Source organism: Tiliqua scincoides, chromosome 5, assembly GCF_035046505.1.
Source record: "Tiliqua scincoides isolate rTilSci1 chromosome 5, rTilSci1.hap2, whole genome shotgun sequence".
Taxonomy (NCBI): Eukaryota; Metazoa; Chordata; class Lepidosauria; order Squamata; family Scincidae; genus Tiliqua; species Tiliqua scincoides.
Genome location: NC_089825.1, coordinates 127,386,518 through 127,405,747, shown reverse-complemented (window position 1 = coordinate 127,405,747; position 19,230 = coordinate 127,386,518). Strand labels below are relative to the sequence as shown.

Sequence of the window (19,230 nt, the reverse complement as noted above, 5' to 3'; positions counted from 1 at the left end):
CCTCTTCATTTTTAATTTAAGAACATAAGAACAGCCGAACTGGATCAGGCCATAGGCCCATCTAGTCCAGCTTCCTGTATCTCACAGCGGCCCACCAAATGCCCCAGGGAGCACACCAGATAACAAGAGACCTCATCCTGGTGCCCTCCCTTGCATCTGGCCTTCTGACATAGCCCATTTCTAAAATCAGGAGGTTGCACATGCACATCGTGGCTTGTAACCCCTAATGGATTTTTCCTCCAGAAACTTGTCCAGTCCCCTTTTAAAGGTGTCCAGGCCAGACGCCATCACCACATCCTGTGGCAAGGAGTTCCACGGACCATCCACACGCTGAGTGAAGAAATATTTTCTTTTGTCTGTTCTAACTCTCCCAACACTCAATTTTAGTGGATATCCCCTGGTTATGTGAGAGTGTAAAGAGCATCTCCTTTATCATAATTGATCATAACTGGATCATAATTCCATACAATCTACAAATTATGATACATAGAACCATGTAGGCTTACACAAAATGTGAATGCCAGTCTTCACACAATACGTGCAAACACTTTCTGAGATCTCAGGAAACTTCTGATTTTCTTCCTTTGGCTTCCAGGCGCCTGATACGATTTGCCCCCTGCACTCCCCTCTCATGGGTCCTGATAAGTTAGGAAAATGTAAGATCCCCAGGAAATTTTCAGGCCCCACCTGGGCCTTCTTTTTAATCATGGGCCTGGGTACAATTTATCCCCTACAACTCCCTCTCATAGGTGCTGATTCCACATGCAGAAGGAGATTGCAGTAGATCACGGGGAAGGAGGCTCAGGCGGAACAAAACCCAGAGTTCTGAGTTCCTAGTTCACACCCACCAAGTGTTGCTTTCCCCAGTGTCTAGGGACGGAGCCCAGAAATTCTGCCGCCACCCTGTTTTGAAACTCTATGGGTCTCCCGGCCTTTCTCCAACAACCCAGTGTTTGGACCGAGGAGCCCCAGTCATGTCCAGGTCCAGGCAGAACTGTATGTGATGGAGGAGAGCCTGCTGTTGGAGGTGTTGGCACCTATGGAGAAGGGTGTGTGTCAGAACAGGTTAGGGGAGGAATCACTGCAGGTGAAAGAGAGAAAGGTGTGGCCTCTTGGGTTGGATTCAGGTGATCCCATGTTGAAGGATCTGCAGGATCTTGACAGAGCCTTGCTGCTATGTGAACTTTCCTGCTCTTTTAAGAATGGCTCAGCAGAGCCAGCTAGCAATGAGATACTGTGATGAGCAAAGCTTTGCCTGTTGGACTTCCACCTGTCATATGTCTAGGGGGAAAGAGGCCCAGAGCCCTGCAAGAGAAGAGGTTGATCTCAATGCCAAATTCCTTCTCTCTCTTCCTTCAGCACCTTCATCCTTTTAGAATGCCCTTCAGGTGTACCCAGTGCATAAAACTTCAGAACAAAGACATGCCGGAGCTCTGTGCTACCCGGAATGGGCTGGGCTCTTAGGTCTGGTCTTTTCCTTTACGCACAGGTGGTTAATGATGGCTGCCAATCAGTGGGGAACCTGATTCTCTGCACCTACTCAGAGGTACTGCTGCTTAGCGCTACTTATTGGCCCCAGGGCTGAGCTCAACTTCTAAGGCTCAGCCTAAGAAGGAAAGGAACTCCTGCCTGGACACTGGTGTGTGCCGCTTGTCTGTGGGGGTGATCTGCTTTGTGCAATAGGGTTTTGGAGTGATTTCTGCCACATTCCACTCATTCCTGCTCAGTCCAATGAAGGCAGGCAGGCAGGCAGGCAGGCAGGCAGGCAGGCAGGCAACTGCTTCCAGGAGGTCCGGTATTGCTTGGCATAGGGCCTGCAGCCTCTTCAAGGCTTGAGACTGGGAAAAGGATTCCTGAGACTGGGAGAAGGGGGGTGGGAAAGGAAGGAAAGAAGGTAAACTGCAGAAGGCTGCCCCACCCAGGCTGCGCTGACTTGGGAATTAATCAGCTGGATGGACCGGAATAGCGGTAGCAGCAGGAGAGCAGGTTGGGACAGAGGGGCTATGGTTGACCAGGGAGCCTGGGATGTGGGGAAGCAAAGGAGGCTGAGGGCTGGGCTGGGGGTCCTGCATGTGGGGCTCAAGACTGGCCAACTGGGCTTTCCCCTTGAATACAGGTGGACTCCTCACAGATCTGCCACCCAATTTGCTGCGCTCCTTCCCCTGCCTGTGGAAGCCTTTTGGTCCCTCTGATAATTTATTTTGTAAACGTATGCGCTGTGTGCATCAGCCCAAGGGTTTTTGCTCAGTGCCCATCAGCATAGCTGCCTGCTGGTTTATGGGGCTGTTTCCAGCCTCTGACAAAGTGAGCTCTGCTTTCTGAGAGCTTCTGCTCTTGTACAGAAGTTCCTCCTCTCTCCAGGGCCACAAAAAGCCTCCCTGGTAATTAATTTTGCTACAGCAATCTAAATATGGCTCCCACTCCGTTGGGAAGTGAGACGGACTCCTGTGAGCTGGCAGTGGGTTGAGAGACTGAGCTTGCCGTGAGCTCACATCACTGGTGAAGGCTTGTGGGGGAGGCTGCAATTTATTTATTTGTTTATTTAAAATATTTTTTATACAACTTTTCTAAAGAGTCAAAGCTCTGGCGCAGTGCATGCAGAGAAGGCGAGAGGCGCAGTGCATGCAGAGAGAGGTCCCGGGTTTTAATCCACTCTTTGCCTGAGGAGCTCAGGGTAGCATTAGTTCTCCCTCACCCTCACAGCAACCCTGTGAGGTAGGAGGCTGAGAGCGACTACTCCAAGGTCACCCAGTGCATGATTGGGTCTGGATTTGAACCCAGGTCTTCTCATTCCTGTTCTGACACTCTGACCCCTATGCCACACTCCCATCAATGATCAACCAATCAGTATTCATTCGGCATAGGCTAATAGGGAACTCAGGTGGCTGAGTGTACAAAACATTTGTAAATTAAAGGAGGAAATAAAGGTGGCCTCCCACCATTGTATGCAGACTGAACATGCTCAGTGTCATCCATCCTTCCAGGAACCAAACAATGTTGGGGGGCAGTTGTGGGGTTGGAGTGGGTATTGAAGAGAGCCAGGGTGGTGTATTGGTTCAGGAATTGAACTAAGGCTGCAATCCTAAACATACTTTCCTGAGTGTAAGCCCCATTGAACAAAATAGGACTTGCTTCTGAATAGACCTGATTAGGATTGTGCCCTCAGACCTGGAAGATCCAGGTTCAAAGCCCTGCTCAGCCATGAAGCTTCCTGGGTGACTTTGGGCCAGTCACTTCTCAGCCTCAACTACCTCACAGGGTTGTTGTGAGGACAAAAGGAGGAACCATGTGCACCACCCTGATCTCTTTGGAGGAAGGGCAGTATAAAAATGTGATAAATTTATTTGAGCCTTGAACATCAGGAGGCAAACAATTCAGGTCTGGGGAGATGCAATATTATGTTATAGCACCTCTCTTGTCTCCTCTTAATAGGCCCTTGGAAGTGGCCATCTGAATTCTTGGAAAGATACTGCCAGTCAGACTGGACCACGCTGGGCCTGCTTATGCTATTGCCACTTCACCCATCCAGATTTTTTGCCTGACTGTCACCTCTGGCTGAACAAGCTTTGCAGGGTTCTGAGCAGCTTGCAAAAAATGTTTGACCAGAGGTGAAAGTGGGAGGAAGAAGCCACGATCCTTCTTTCAGACCAAGTCTCCCCAAAACCCAGTCTGCCTCTAGCCATAAGTAGGGATCTATCAGAAGGAATTGCTCTAGAATGTGTCAGGCACTATGAAGAGAGCAGTCTGGCCTTTATCTCACTTACTATTAAGTTTCTAAAGTTACTAGTCCACAGTAATTTCTAATATTCCGGCTGCTGCACACAGACAACTGTTTAGTCATTTGTGGTCTGCCAAAAAGAAAATACAAACTTACTGTGTCATGCTTCTCAGCCTGAAGCATTTTATTATTATTACCATTTAAGAATATTTACATTCTTTATGTGCCGCACAAGATGAAGGAACAGCTGCTTACAAGTCTGCATTATTGCATCCACCCAAGGGGGGGGGGTTAGAGCATAACCAACGACAGGTGAAGAGACAGATGACCAACTTTAAGTTGGTAGACTTATGCTAATAAAGCTTCTGATTGATTGTTTGAAGTTGGTGGATTAATTACCAAAGCTTGAGCTGATTAACCTTAGCTAATTTCAGGGGAGGAATTTTAATGTTTTCCTGCCACTGCCTTGGAGAGATTGTCTAAGGGAAGATCGTGTGCCGACAAGTATAAAAGCAACAAGGAATGAGTGCTTACTATGCTGCTGAAGGGAGGGGAAGCCCACAGCTGACGTAGGAGGAGGAGGTGCCCCATGACACATCTTCAGACAATGAATGCCGCAACAGCCTCTGAGGAAACAACTTCAGTGCCTGAGATGTGACAAGCACCAGTCCTGAATGCTGTGGCACGTGTGTCCAGATCAGAATTCTCATGAGAGGCTCATGAAGCAACAGATGACACAAATGAGGAAAACACAGTGATATCTGGGTGGTGTCCAGAGGGCAACGGGGGCCTGTGCAGAGAGGGCACGCAGAAACAGCAGCCAAGATGCCAACCCTGCTAAAGCACAGACAGCCCCCTCCCTATCACTGACAAGTCACAGCAGATTCTTTGGGCGCAGGGCGGAGGGATGCAGGCAAGTTCCTGGAAGTGTGGCGTGGATGAAGTCAGCAGTAGTGGAAAGTGTGACAGCCTGGATGTTAATGTATGCGTGAGATGGTGAGGCTGCCGTACACCCCGAAAGCATGTTGGGCAACAAGAAATGAAAACACAGTCAGCCACTTCTAAAAATGTATTTCGCTATTTCTTCATGCCAATAAATTAAAGGTGTCGATGCACTGGGGGGGGAGAAGTAGGCTAGGGGAGGGTTCCTGGTAGCCGCTCAGGTGAGGATGGTTGCAACATTTGGCAGCAGAGCAGTGAGCTCTGATTGGACATCAGGGATTTGGCAGAGGGGGTTGCCTTGCAGGTCGAGGTGGGCGAGTTTTGGGAAGGAAGTCAGGGGTCGGAGGGCAGAGGGCCGCTGGATGCCTGAAAGAGGGCGGAGTTAAGGAGAACTGTGTTGTTGTTCTTTCTGAATCAAGAGCCACACCCCACCCTGGTTTAACCCCACAGAATTCCTGGGACGAATGAGGGGCTGGCCTTGCCAGACACCAAGGATACGGTTGTTGCAGAGGGAGAGCTCCTCCAGGCGAGGCAGTGGGGGCAGCCCCTCAAGGGTCTCGATCTGGTTGTCGTCGACTTGCAGGACCTGATGCAGATGAAAAAGGAAAGTTGGAAATGAAAGCTGACCCCTCTGCAAGGACAACTGGGTGTCCCAACAGCAATTTAGAGTTGGGTTCAAAGGTGTCCACCCCAAATGCCAGCCAGTTAGGATCTCACTGTGTGAATGAAAAATGCCAATGTGTTGGGGGGAACCGACCCAGAAATCCAACAGGTACAAGAGACGAATTTCACAGGTCAACACACGTTTTGCTGCCTTAAAAGTTAGACCTATTCCTGGCTATATTTGGGGTGCTGATTCCAAAAATGGCACCAGTTTTGCCCTGTCTTGTCTAGTTTCGGAGATACAGTATAGCCTCCTTAGTGAACGGTTCAAATAGCTCCACTTTTGGAGATATGAAGCTATGCCGTATCTCTGAAACTAGATGTGGTAGGACAAGACTGGTGCTGTTTTTGGAATCAGCACCTCAAATCCATATAAAACCTCCAAAAATGTTGAAAAAAAACATTTTTCAGAACTTCAATTTCATGGGCCTGTGTTATTCAGCCAAGAAACTCTGTAAATCTAAAGTGTTTCCAGCATTTAGTTCTTCAAAGGACCAAGAAAAGAACAACGCAAAGGCTTTGCAGCGTCTTAGGTGATGAGCTCCGAAAGCTCCTGACTCAGCTGTCACTGTGCGAGTCAGTCTCTGAAACTCATTGGGACTTACACAACTAGCACTAATAAATGCCTCCCTGACGCTGGCTGGATTTCTGTTCTTTTCTTCTGGGGTAGGATGGGGGGGGATCACTGAACACCAGGGCTTGCTTTGGGATACAAGGAAGGAGCAACTCTTGGAGGGAGGGGCTCACCTCAAGGCAGCGCATCATGGCCAAGGTTGGGGGCAGGCTGCAGAGCAGGTTCTCAGAGAGGTTCATGTGTGTGACCAGCAACAGGTGCTCCAGGTGGCAGAGAATGGTGAGACCCTGAGAATGAGAACAAGGATGTCGTCCACAGGGGTCTCTTACACATTCCTAGTAGTTCCCCCCCCAGCCTTTCAGCTTCACCTCTCAGCATTCCTAAGAGAGTAAAAACAGGAGAACCCTGCAGAGTCGGACCAAAGATCCATCGAGATCAGCATTCTGTCTCCAACAGTGGGGTCAGCCCACAACAGTGGCTGTCAATCAAGCCCACAAGCAGGGCATGAAGGCAACAGCCTATTCTGTGTCTGCTCCCCACCTAAGAGACAAGCTGCCCTTGAAGCAGGAGGTTCCACATGTCCATCATGACTAAAAGCGGCTGACAGATCCCTCCCGCTCCACAAATGTGCCTGCTCCCCTTTTAAAGGCATCTACTTCAGTGGCCATCTTGCCACAGGTGCGTGATGAGTTGTCAGAAGAACTCTCTCCTTCCTTCCTTCCAGAATTGTGTCTGCTACCAATTCATTTCACCGGGTGGTCACCGGACTTCACTTTAATAAAAGACATCCAGAAGTGTATCCTTGTCTGTCCTGAGCCTACTACCCCTCTGCTTCACTGGGACATCCTGGCTCTGACATGATGAGAGGGAGGGAGACTGGCCTGACTGCCTACATGTGCCTTTCCTCAAGAGTTCTCCTCTTTCCTTGCTCCCTGGCTCTGCTGATGTGGCCTCCTCAGCTCCTGCCATAAGAACATAAGAAGAGACCCGCTGGTTCAGGCAAAAGGCCCATCTAGTTCAACCTCCTTTATCGCACAGTGGCCCATCCAATACCTCAGGGAGCACACAAGGCAATAAGAGACCTGCATCCTGGTGCCCTCCCCTGCATCTGGCAATTTGAGGTAGCCTACTTCTATAACCAGGAGGTTGCACATACCCATCAGGGCTTGTAACCTGTGATGGACTTTTCTTCCAGAAATCTGTCCAATTCCCTTTTAAAGGCATCTAGGCCAGATGCCATCACCGCATCCTGTGGCAAGGAGTTCCACAGACTAATTACACACTGGCTTTTGTCTGTTCTAACTCTCCCAAACACTCAGTGTTAGTGGCTATACCCTGGTTCTGGTGTTGTCTGGGAGGGAAAAGAACATCCCTCTAGCCACTCTATCCATCCCCTGCATAATTTTGTATATCACAGTCATGTCCCCCCTCAGGCGTCTCTTTTCTAGACTGAAGAGCCTGCTTACCCCTGCCAGCTGCCCCCTTCCCCAACCTTCCACCTGCCCCCTTCATTCCCTACCCTCTGTGACAGGTCCACAACCCGGGCATCAGCATATTCCATCTTGAGGATGCTGTTCTCCATCAGAAATTTGCTGCGCAGGTCGTTCAGGTAGGCAGAGCGCATGGGGTCAGCAGCCTGCATGTGCATGGAGGACAAAGCAAAGAGATCACCAGACAATTAATTCCTTAGAAAAGGGGAAAAGGTGCTGGGGCTTACACGGCAACCTGAGCTGGGCATCTTGCCTTCCTAAACCCAGTGCGTGGGAGGGAAGACTGCCGAGGATGATAGGACATTGCTTTACAGCACTTGGCAGAAGGAAAATCTTGGTGTATTTGTCAGCCGCAAGTAACTGAGGATCTGGGGCACCCAAGATCCAGCAAGAAAGGCTGTGATGACGGTCTCCACCCCAGCTCACCTTCAGGGTTGCAAAGTAGCTGAGAGTCTCGTGCTCGTAAACCAGAGGGTCTAAGGCTCTCATGAGGAGGATGATGGTGAGGAGGCACCCTAGAGAGAGAGCAAAAGAGGCAGCCTGAACAAAGACAAAGACCCTGTTTGCTGAGACAAAGCTGACTTCCGTCAACTGCAGGCAGACCAAACCAACTTGCATGGATTTGCTTATTCTGCACAATTCATCACGAGTCAGCTAGTCATGGGGGGAGAGGCATTCAGACCCTCTCCCTGACTCCCAAACTCAGCTGCTTGGATTTCACCAGATGTCACCTGCACACCCACACAAGGGTATTGTCACAGCCTGAGGGACCAGCAACCTGCTCTTAAAAAAGAAAGCATATATATTAAAACCAAGATTCTTGAGAGGTTGAATTTTGTGTTCCAGTGCGTAAATGCACAGTGTGACTGTGCGAAATTCACACGGCTCCCCAAATGGATTACTCCTATCACTGATCTTGCGCGGTGTGGTTGCTGATGTGAGAGATGCATAGCTCAGTGGCTGAAAGTAGGAGCCGTGAATCAGACTTCCCCCTTCAGCTTGCCTCTCCCACGAACTCACTAGGTTAAGGGTGTCAAACGTAAGGCCCACAGGCCGAATGCAGCCCCTGGAATAAATTTATCTGGCCCCCCATTATAAGTGGGCTCTCTCATTTCTGGAAAATATGAACAAGATTTGTGCATTTTCTCTTCCTGATGAGTTCCTATGTGAGAACCAACTGCTTATTTTGGCCATCATCTGCTTAATGATGTCACTTCCTGCTTAATGATGTCACTTCCGGTCCTCAGCAGGCACCATGAATGTTAACTTCAGCCCTCTGGATGAAATGAACATGGTATCCCTGCACTAGGTGGCTTCTGGCAAACCACTTCCTCCCGGCCTCAGTCTCTCTCATCTGCAAAATGGAGCTAATGAAGCTGCAATCCTCTGCACAGTTACCTGGGAGTAAGCTCTACTGAAGTAGCAATGCAAAGGCTTGCACTGTCACCTTAGAGCACCCATTTTCAACCACTGTGCCGTGGCACACTGGTGTGTCCCCAGGCGTGCCGCGGGAATTTTGGAGAGGGTCATTTATCAATAGGACCATTGGGGGATATGAGCCCCCAGTGTGCCTTGTCAGTTGTCAAAAAGTTGATGGTGTGCCTTGACCACTTTAGTGCCTTATCAGTGTGCCATGAGATGAAAAAGGTTGAAAATCACTGCCTTAGAGGGTCATTGTAAGGGTATCATCAAGCTTGCCCTGAAGCGCACACTCCGAAAGCACAAGTCAAATGCTCAGCGAAGTGCAAAATAAGAGCATGCACAATATCCACTTGCGCTCTCCCCTGTCCTGAGCCAGGGTGCCCTGCCCAGATACGTACATTTGTTCTCCGGTTCCAGGGCCTGCAGTTCCTTGCAAGATTCCAGCTCAGACTGGAGGACTGTTGACTTCTCAACCGACAGCTCACATCTGGGGTGGGAGAGAGGAAGAGGGGTGTGGAGATCAGGGCGGTGGAAAGATTTTGACAAGGGGCCTGCAAGTGGGTGCACTCCCAGTTGGCTGTCAATCTCTAAACAAAAGACCCAGACGAGAGACTTGGCGCCAGTAAGCACTGGCAGGGAACCCAACTGCATCGTTCCTGCCTCTTGGCAAGGCTAAGAAGGTGCTGCTCCTTCACCCAGTTTAGATACAGCAACTCTGTGTCTGATCTGTGCAACTTCAGAGGGGGACTTGCAAGACTGAAAATTCCCCCATACAATAACATCCCTATATGGAGAAAACTAGATTCTCAGGGAGTAAGCTGGGCATGGTGAAACAGGGACACGTGCCATGGGTCACACACAAAACCATAAGGAAGTTTGCCTGCTGTGACCAAACCCCAGAGTTCCTGTTGCTCCAGCCAGGACCCTTTCCCCACTTCTGAGTCAAGCTAGAATTCATCAGTTCCTGTACTCATCCTCTCCCCCCTCCCACCAGAGGAAGCATTTACAGAAGAAGTCGTGCTGTGACTCCAGTGGGCTTCCGCTTCCCCTCTCTGCAAGGGATGGTGCTTTGGTGGTGACAGTGCATTGTTAACCCTTGATCACACAACTTTAGGAGTGGAGTCAGAGAACCGCAGTTGGCAGCCTGATTCCAGGCGTGGAGACAGAAGCCTCCCTGCCTGTGGGGCTGATTTCTGTGGAGGTCTGCACAGGAATACAGTCTATAGAGACCAGACATCTCCTTGCCAGGGATTGGCCCATGAGAAAGGGATCGGACATCCAAGGCTCATGCAGCAGCCCTTTTCCAAAAGAATCTATCTTGCAGGAGCATCACCGGGGGCTGTGAGCAGGATCTGTGCTGTGAAACTACCAGGGCTTGGAAGAGTTAAGAAACAGCTGCTGCTACGTAGCACTTTCACTTGCAAAGGACTTCGTAACCTCTTGTTCCACCTCATGACTCTGTGATGCAAGTCAGTTCTTCTCAAGTTGTGGAAGGGAAGTAGAGGTTAAGAGGCAGAGAGTGCGCAAAAAGCCCCTGCCACCATCCTGGGAGTCCAAGGTTGGACTTGAACCCAGGACTCCCACCTGCAGAGCGCTGTAGCCATCAACACACACATACTCTTTTGCTGCTATTGTGCTGCCTGCAGGCTATGACCATCTCACTACAGAGTAGTGGCAGACAACTGGTCCAAATCTGGTCCATGTACCAGCTGGCTCAGGTTCCCTTCAGGTAGCAGCAGCCCTTTGGGCCTAACCAACATCTTGTTGTTTGGGTTCAGGAAGCAGAAGGAAAAAAAAGGAAGGGGTACATGCCCAACTGTACTAGCATGGGACTTTCAGCAGCCAGTGAGGTGAGAGGGAGGTGACTGGTGCCTTCCACTGCCCCGCCAGCTCTCTGCTCTACTTGCCAACTGCTGCTGTAGGAGTATAAGATCAAAAAGAATGCAGCCAAACCCCCACCTTCCCTGGTCCTCCTCACCTGAACACTTGTTCCTCAGTGACTGAATCCTGGCTCCAACAATCTTTATGTCCTGTGGGGGCAGAGAGAGGGGAGGGGACTTGAGTCAAGGTGGCCGGGAGATAAGAAAGCAGGGAGGGGAGCTGGAGGTCCCTGGTGTTACCTTTGAAAAGGACACACTCCTTCTGAGCCTGGCCCTCGGCCCACAGGACCCGGAAGGTGTGCTGGGGCCAGTGGTCATTGAGAGCGGAGGCAGGCAAGTCGCACAGCTGGGAGAGTCCAAGAGTTAAGGAGAAAAGAGAATCCTCTGAAGCCAGTCACATGCCTGCCATTTTCCACAGGACTGCGGATTCCTGGCTCCTTGTCGCTTCCTCAGCTATAAGCCAGCTGGTCTTCCCTCTGCGGCCTGTAACTGAGCTGGAACTATGACCCCGAGATGGCCCTTGTTCTGTCCACACCTCCTCCTGATTCAAAGCTAGCACTTAGCTCCAAAAGACGAACCCTTGGATGGGGCCAAAAGAGTACCTGCCCCAGATTTCTGCTTCTTCCCACAGAGGCCAACCAGGAAGGCTACAAGCAGGGCCTAAAGGCAGCAATCCTTTGAAGAGCCTATTCCTGGGTACCTTATTCATCACCTGGCTTGAAAAGTCAAAGCCAGGTGTCCTTGGCCACCATGAAACCTGTTCCCAGCTTCTCACAGTCAACTCTTCCCCCCCCCCCCGTGAAAGGTGGGCTTCAAGACCCTCTGGCCCTCCTTTTCAACACCCCACCAATAGGTCAATAGGATACCCACATAAATCCAGGCTTGTTTCGTCCATCTGGGGTGCGCCAACGGACTACCAGTGGGGATTCGTCTCCAAACACAATCAGATCGTGAGAAGCTGGAGCCACCTGAATGAGAGAGAAGGAACTCCCTGTGTTCAGTGTCAGAGAGCAAGCATCCAGCAGGTCCCGTCCTCCAGGCCACCCTGGGACTTACCTCGACTGGGTGGGAGAAGGCAACCGCTAAAGACGTGTCCTCCCTGTTGACATAGATGCAGCGGATTGTAGGGTCTGGATCAGCTGAGGAGGCAGCAGGAGAGGAGGGGGGAAGGTGTTCAGAAGGAAGAAGCAAAACACTGTGCAAGAGCAGACCAGGAGGACACCTAGCACAGCCTTCACTGCCCGTGGGGGTCCAACGGATGCTTCCACAAAACCCACAAGCAGAACATGCAGGGCGCAGACACTTCCCACCATTGCCCTCAGCAAGAGCTATTTAGCAGTCCCTCAATGCCGAAACTCCATCTAGCCACCAATCATGAACCATTTTATAAGCATCCATCCTGCCTCTCTCTCCTCCATCTTTTTTCCTCAACAGAAGTGCCTCAAATGCTTCAGTCTTCCCTTGCAGGGAGATCAGATCCAACCCTCTGATAGTTATTCTGGCTGCCCCTTTATGTAGGCCTGAAACTGGCTCTGCTGTCACGGCCTCCCCCCGAAAGCTCTGAGAGCTGCAGCCCTGTGGGACATAGAGATGGCTTTGATAGAGATTCTTGGCTTTGTTACCCAGGCACATTTCCCAAGATTCCTTGATAGGGCGGCCGACAGATAAATGTGTCGGAAGCTGGGCTAAATCTGTGGTGCTGAGCTGCCCTCAGGAATATGGCTGAAATTACACTGCTGGTTCCCAGAGTCCAACCCACAACTATGTAGAATAGTGATTTTCAACCAGTGTGTCATCATGGCAGACTGGAGTGCTGCAAAAGGTCCATGGTTGTGTTGTGGGAGTTTGGAGCACAGTGGCTGAAATCACTGAAAAACTCTTCCGGGTTCTGGGGCACTGTTTCTGGGGCAACTGTTTGTAGTAATAAATTGTCAGTCCCTCTTCCTCTGTCAGCAGACCTGACCTTCAGTTGCCCTAGATTCAGAACCGCAGAACCTGGAAGAGTGTCGCGGAAGCTGGAATTGACATCACAAGAGGCGAAGACCATAAAGAAGACCATGGAGGTCAGCGTGCCTTGAGAACAAAAAGCATGAAAATCACTGATCCTGAAGAACACCATCAAGATCCCAGAGCAGAGATTAGTTATCTCAATGGCACTTGATCCAAAGTTCAACTGTTTACAGAAATAACGATCTGCTGCTTCCCAGAATTCAATCCACCAGTCTTCGCCTCAGGAGCCCCCTCTATTCCAGTTGTACCTGCAACTCCACAGACCACCCCAGGAATGTGCTGTTATGCACCAGTCTCCCTTGATGACATGGTGGATTCCCCTCCTGGCCCAAGACAGCTTATTCAGTTCCTACCTCTGCCCAGGAGCCAGCGGTGATAGAACCAAGCGCTCTGATCATTGGGGTCGGTAAAGAAGGCATTTTGCACCAGCTCCAGCTCTGGGGAAGGAAAAGGAACAGAAAAGAGAGTGAAGAGAAAGCTCAGATCAGTGGTTTTAGCACCAGGACCCACATTTTAAAATGAGAATCTGTCAGGACCCAACGGAAGTGATGTCATAGCCAGAAGTGACATCATCAAGCAAGACGATTTTTAACAATCCTAGGCTGTCATCCTACTCACCCCTACCCAGGAGTAGGTCCCATTTACTATCATTGTTCACAGCATATACAGAGTAGCCTGTTCAAAGTACAGATGTGTGACGTTTTCCCAAATGCAGGCACATACCATGGTAGCATCAAAAATAAAATGCTGAAATGAATGGGGACCCACCTGAATGGCTCGCGACCCACCTAGTGGGTCCATGACCCATAGTCTGAGAAACATTGGAAGATGTTCTAGAAAAGACATCTCAGATGCAAAACAGATGGAAGAACAGTTAGGGAGCATAAACATGAATTCCACAAAGGCAGGTTCTGGTGAAGCCTCGAAGGCAGAGGCTCACATAGGTGAAAGCAGCCCTGATGATGCTTCCAAGCCAAATGACAGTGTATCTACACAAAGGACTTTCATAAGCTAGTTTAACAGCCATTCCATATCTGCCAGGAATCCTGGGAACTGTAGTTCTTGAAGGATTGGGTTAGGCTAGGGAGCATCAAGAGGGTATGTTCAATAGGCTCCCCAAATCACAATTCCCTAAATTCTAGTCTGAATATGAAGAAAGGGAAGTGCGCATACACACTAAGATTGCCATGGCACCTTTGACACTAGCTGGCTTCTTGTGGCACAAGGTTTCAGGGGCCATGGCCCCTATCGACCTCAGTTCCTCCAAAGCAAACTGAGGAACTGGTGCACGTATCTTCTAATGCAGAATGTGACAGTTCAGCACACGGTACTGGTGCAGAGCCTGCAATCTGTGGTTTCAGGAACAGCATGGGGAGGGAGGATCCAAATTCCTAGCCTGATGGCGGCAAAGATAAACATTATTTTATTTATTCTTCACATTTTTATACCACCCTTCCTCCAAGGAGCTCTGGGTGGTATACATGGTTCCTCCTTTGGTCCTCACAACAACCCTGTGAAGTAGGTTAGGCTGAGAGATAGTGACATCACACTTGCTTTTGGAAAAAATATTACAGCAGTGGCAAAATCTCAGAAGCCAGAGACAGCCAGGAGGAAGGAATGCAGCGCTGTGCCTAAGCATCTCTCCCCCTGCAAGTGACAGGTCCAGTAAAAGTACGAGCCCAACCCTTTCCTCCCCCCAGCCACACCAAAAGTGGGAATACGGTGCTCCTCTCCTTCACCTCCTAGCTGGGCTGCAGCAGCACCGAAACCAGGTAGCAGAAACCAGAGAGAGTCTCAACAATTTATTGGCCTATGACAAAGCTGAAACCACAAAGACACAAGGACTTGGCTTTCATTCATGTCTTTCCAACAAGTGCCAAGGAGACATGAATCAGCCAAAAGGCTAAAGAGGAGGAGGCTCAGAAAAGAATGCGACAGGCTGGGAAACTTTCTCATCTCTACCGAGGCTTGCTAATTACACAGTTTTGGACGCATTCTTCCTCAAAGGAGCTCAGGGTGGCATGTGCAGGCTGTCCCTCCTCCCTTTTTTATCTTTATAAAAACTGCCCTGTACTTTATAGGCTATGGCTGAGAAAGAGTAACTATTGCAAATCAGGCCTCCTTAGCCCAAAATCCAAACTGATAGTAGACCACTCTGGCTCCCAATGGATCCTTGTCGTGGTCGTCCCCCACTCCACAACTCCGAGTGGACACAACTGGAGAGACAATATCACAAACGACAAACCCAGCCCTAAAAGTTGAGATACTCTTCCCCCCTCTGCCTGCCTTGAGGAATCTCAACCTGATTTTTTCCAAACTTCATTCTATATACTGCACTGTAAACATACACAGAACCACCTTTCAGAGCCAGAACCACCTTTCAGAGCGCGATACCATAGTCTTTCAAGACTGAAGGTTGCCAATACAATAATATACAAACATACACAGTATCAGTGGTGTAGCTACAGAGGGTGCAAAGCACTAAGTTTTGCAAAGAGCCTCACCGTGGCATACAAGTGGCCCCCCCTTCAGAGCCATTCGCAGCAGTTGGTTCAAAACAGAGGTGTATGTCTCTGCTTTGCACCCAACTCCCAGAACTGCTGCAAGGGGAGGGGGTGCCTGCATGCTACAGTGAGGCTCCCTGCAAAACTCAGTGCTTTGCATCCTCTCTAGCTATGCCACTGTATGGTATTTTTCTGTTTCTTGACCACAAAGAATCTTGGGCAGCCTTTGAGACTAACAAATGTACCACAGCACGAGCATTGGTGCCCCAGGAATCTTTGTAGGTTTTACTGCCATGAACTAGTACGGCTACACCTCTGGAAGTTGTTAAGAAACAAGAACCACCAAGGGAGCTCTCTGCTTCCCAGGCATGTTGCCTGATACATTTTGAATGTGTGATGCATTTCATTATGTGTGCATATGGCACAGGGCACCTGCCAGGAGAGCACAACCCAGGCCAGTACTGTGACCTTTGGAGTTGGTCTGACAATAGTAGAGTAGCTAGAGGGGGTGCAAAGAACTACGTTTTGCAGGGAGCTTCACTGTGGCATGCAAGCACCTCCCCCAGAGCCATTCTGAGCAATAGGTGCAAAACGGAGATGTACACCTCCGTTTTGCACCCACTGCCTGGAATGGCTGGGGGGGGGGTGTGTGCTTGCATGCCACAGTGAAGCTCCCTGCAAAACTTCGTGTTTTGCCCCCCCCACCCCATTTATGCCACGGATGGCAAGACCTCCTGATTTTAGAAATTATGTGCAACCTCCTGATTTTAGAAATGGGCTACGTCAGATGCAAGGGAGGGCACCAGGATGCAGGTCTCTTGTTATCTGGTGTGCTCCCTGGGGCATTTGGTGGGCCGCTGTGAGATACAGGAAGCTGGACTAGATGGGCCTATGGCCTGATCCAGTGGGGCTGTTCTTATGTAAGAGGCCTCAGATTTCATAGGCCCCATGGAAGCCCTGACTTCAGTGGGTCAGAGGAATCACCCCCCCCCCCTCCACTTGAACTGGCTGGCTTGGGAGAAGCCTAGCCGTGCTGTGGCTTCTCTGGAACATTCCACAAGTGACTGCACCTTGCTGACACAGCGCATTGAACCTGTGAACCAAAGCCACATCCTGGGAGCTTCCTGACATGGAGCAAACAGAGTTGTTAGCAACATGAGAGTCTCCAAGTCCAGCGATCCTCACCAACTCCATGGCCAGATCCAAAAACGAGTGTATCTTAACCGAGGCACTGGCCTGCAGAGCTAGCCAAGCATTTGTTGCTGCACACTGGCTCTTCTGCCTTCCCCCGCATCACTCGGAAGTAATTGTGTTGATGTGATGATGTCGCCACAATTAATTCCAGCATGTTCAGAGTGGTCACAAACTTTTTTTTTTTTTTTTTTGCTTTTCAAAGCAAAAGATATGAGTGGTGCTCAGATAGGGTGCCAGCATCTTTCGCTTTGAAAACAAAGCTAAATAACCAGGGTGGCCATGGGGCAGTGGGTGGGGGCACACATCCCCCTTAACCCCCCCCTCTCTGCACACCAGTGTTGCTGCAATCTTGAAGGGGTTCAAAACAACAGATGCTCCCATTTTGGGGCTGGGGTGCACAATCAACAGCCACCATTGATGAGCTCACTCCACAGACTCTCACACATTCCTATAGACATGTAGGGTATAAAAAGCAGGATCCTGGTATCTTTTGTCCCACACTGCTTGGCCTGCCTTGCTGTTTCTGTGTTTGGGCGTTTGAAGCACCCCCCATTCCCTCTACTACCTAAGAACTACTGTGCCAAACCAATGCCAAGGACCCATAACCAACTGCTCTTTGCTTTCCTGAGCACTGCCAAGAAACCCCTGCTCTAGTGCCTGCCGAACAGGTACCCAGTGTTTGTTGGGCTGCCAACCTTTTGTAGGCTGCCTTGCAATGCACCCTCTTCCCCTGGAAAGCAGCCTTGCCTCCCCTGCCCGGCTGCCCTCTTTGGAACTAGCTGTGGTTATTGCCCAGCTCCTGAGTTTGCTTCTCAATATTTTTCTTTTTTTGCCTTTCTGCACTGCATTTCTGACAGGAGACAGTTTGGCGACTGCCTGGTCTCCGCAACCCAGCCCCAAGAAAAGAAATGCTTCAAACCCAAGTCAGCAGAAACAGAGAGGTGCTCGTGGTCTTCAGCAAGTAACTTCTATCTTCTTGCACGCTTGGGAGTCTAGAACTTTTGTTCTAATTTTGTTGGCAACCTTCAGTCTCGAAAGACTATGGTATTGCGCTCTAAAAGGTGGTTCTGGAACAGCGTCTAGTGTGGCTGAAAAGGCCGATTCGGGAGCGACAATCCCTTCCACACTGGGAGCAAGTGCAGTCTGTCCTTGGTCTGTCTCCCTGGCTATAGGCCTTCCTTCTTAGCCTCAGACTGTTGGCCAAGTGTCTCTTCAAACTGGGAAAGGCCATGCTGCACAGCCTGCCTCCAAGTGGGCCGCTCAGAGGCTAGGGTTTCCCACCTGTTGAGGTCCACCCCTAAGGCCTTCAGATCCCTCTTGCAGATGTCCTTGTATCGCAGCTGTGGTCTACCTGTAGAGGAGGCACCCGGTTCCTGTACACGCAACAGATTTTCCCACGTGCACATGTCACGTTTGCTCTAAAAAGCACACCTGATAACAGAAGCTCATACTTTGAATGTCAACAGCAGGGAAAAAAAAACCAGAAGGGTGGGGAGAGAAAAGGGGAGCAAGGGATGAATGGAGAATATGCTGTAACAGAAGAAGCTGTGGCCCAATCCTAATGGGCCACTGAGCCACCGGAACTTGCATTCCAGCAGTGTGGCAAGCTTCATGACTGTGGCAAAAGGCAACATGCCACCCAATGTGGCCCGGCTGCTGCAAGTGACCTCACAACAAGTTCCGGTGCAGGTAAGTCACAGTTCAGAGGTGGGTGGGAGGTGGAGGAAGGTGAACTGAGGCTGGAAAGGGGGCAGAATCGGTGGCAGCAGTGCCAATGATATCATATTCCCTCCCCAGACTTGAACCATCTTCCTGGGTCCACGTGGCCAGCTATATAACTGGTGCAAGTCTGGGTAGACCCAGTGGCCAGAGAGCGCTTGCCCTGGGGCAAGGGAATAAATGTTCCCTTGCCTCAAGGAGGCCTTGGCAGCTTGAAATCTCCCCCCCCCCCCCGTGGGAGGCAGTGCGCAGCCCATTGGCAAGCCTGCATCAGCACACAGGGAGCTAGGTAGGGTTGGGCTGCTTAGTGGGCTGCAAGTCACATTTCAAGAATGTTTGGACACCATCGTAAGTGAGAGCCCTTCCTGGGTAGCTTCAGGTCCCATAATTCCACGAAGGACAAAATGCCACTGACAAATTCCTCTGGCAAACTAAAAATGTGGATGAACCAGTTCTTGGGAGGAGCTGGTAAAGGGAAGGGGGATCGTTTGCACACCCACGCTGTGCTTAGCCAGGATATACTGGGCATCCCAAGCAAAGCCAGCAGGGAAATGAAGCGTGTTGCAGAGCTTAGGAGCATACAAAGCTGCTTTACACAGAGTCAGCCCTCTGCATCTCTCTAGCCTGGTGACACCTATTCAGCTTGGCAGCAGTTCACCAGTCTTTCCAGCCCTGTTACCTGAAATTTAGTTTACCTGGACATGCTGGAGATTGAATCTGGAGCCCTTTTAAAATTTATATATATTTACACACACACACACACACACACATTCATTCACACCCAATTCTGTACTAAGTACTTGTAAGTTGGCACTAAGGAAAGCTGGATAAAATCAACCTGTAAAAATTAAACAGGTTTATCACCCGTACAAATCATGCTCATTAAAACCAGGAGGTATCTTGCAAACATAGATTCTGCTTATCACCAGCTGCACTGCAGCAGGTGGGGACAGAAAGGGCAATACAGTTATGTTGGGCTAGTCTTGATAACTGGAAATCCTTTCCAGTCCAGTTTCTGAGACTTCTCCAAGTCTCGCTCACACACTTTAAGTCTACTCCTCAAGTCATTAAAAATGGCCCAGGCTTTGTTTTGTTTTTGGTTAAAGAAAGGCAA

General features: G+C 50.0%; 1 protein-coding gene across 1 annotated transcript in view; it reads right to left on the bottom strand.

Moving 5' to 3' along the window:
* Positions 1–3,870: 3,870 nt before the first annotated feature.
* RABGGTA (Rab geranylgeranyltransferase subunit alpha) overlaps positions 3,871–19,230 on the bottom strand; it is a 34,609-nt gene continuing 19,249 nt past the window's right edge. The window contains exons 7-17 of the mRNA XM_066627572.1: positions 13,053–13,136; positions 11,746–11,828; positions 11,556–11,657; positions 10,930–11,035; positions 10,788–10,839; positions 9,208–9,296; positions 7,814–7,902; positions 7,417–7,533; positions 6,071–6,184; positions 5,159–5,246; positions 3,871–5,026 (exon numbers count right to left, since the gene is read on the bottom strand). Coding sequence (XP_066483669.1) covers positions 4,878–5,026; positions 5,159–5,246; positions 6,071–6,184; positions 7,417–7,533; positions 7,814–7,902; positions 9,208–9,296; positions 10,788–10,839; positions 10,930–11,035; positions 11,556–11,657; positions 11,746–11,828; positions 13,053–13,136 — 1,073 coding nt within the window. The 3' untranslated portion in view covers positions 3,871–4,877. The remainder of the gene's footprint in view (positions 5,027–5,158; positions 5,247–6,070; positions 6,185–7,416; positions 7,534–7,813; positions 7,903–9,207; positions 9,297–10,787; positions 10,840–10,929; positions 11,036–11,555; positions 11,658–11,745; positions 11,829–13,052; positions 13,137–19,230) is intronic.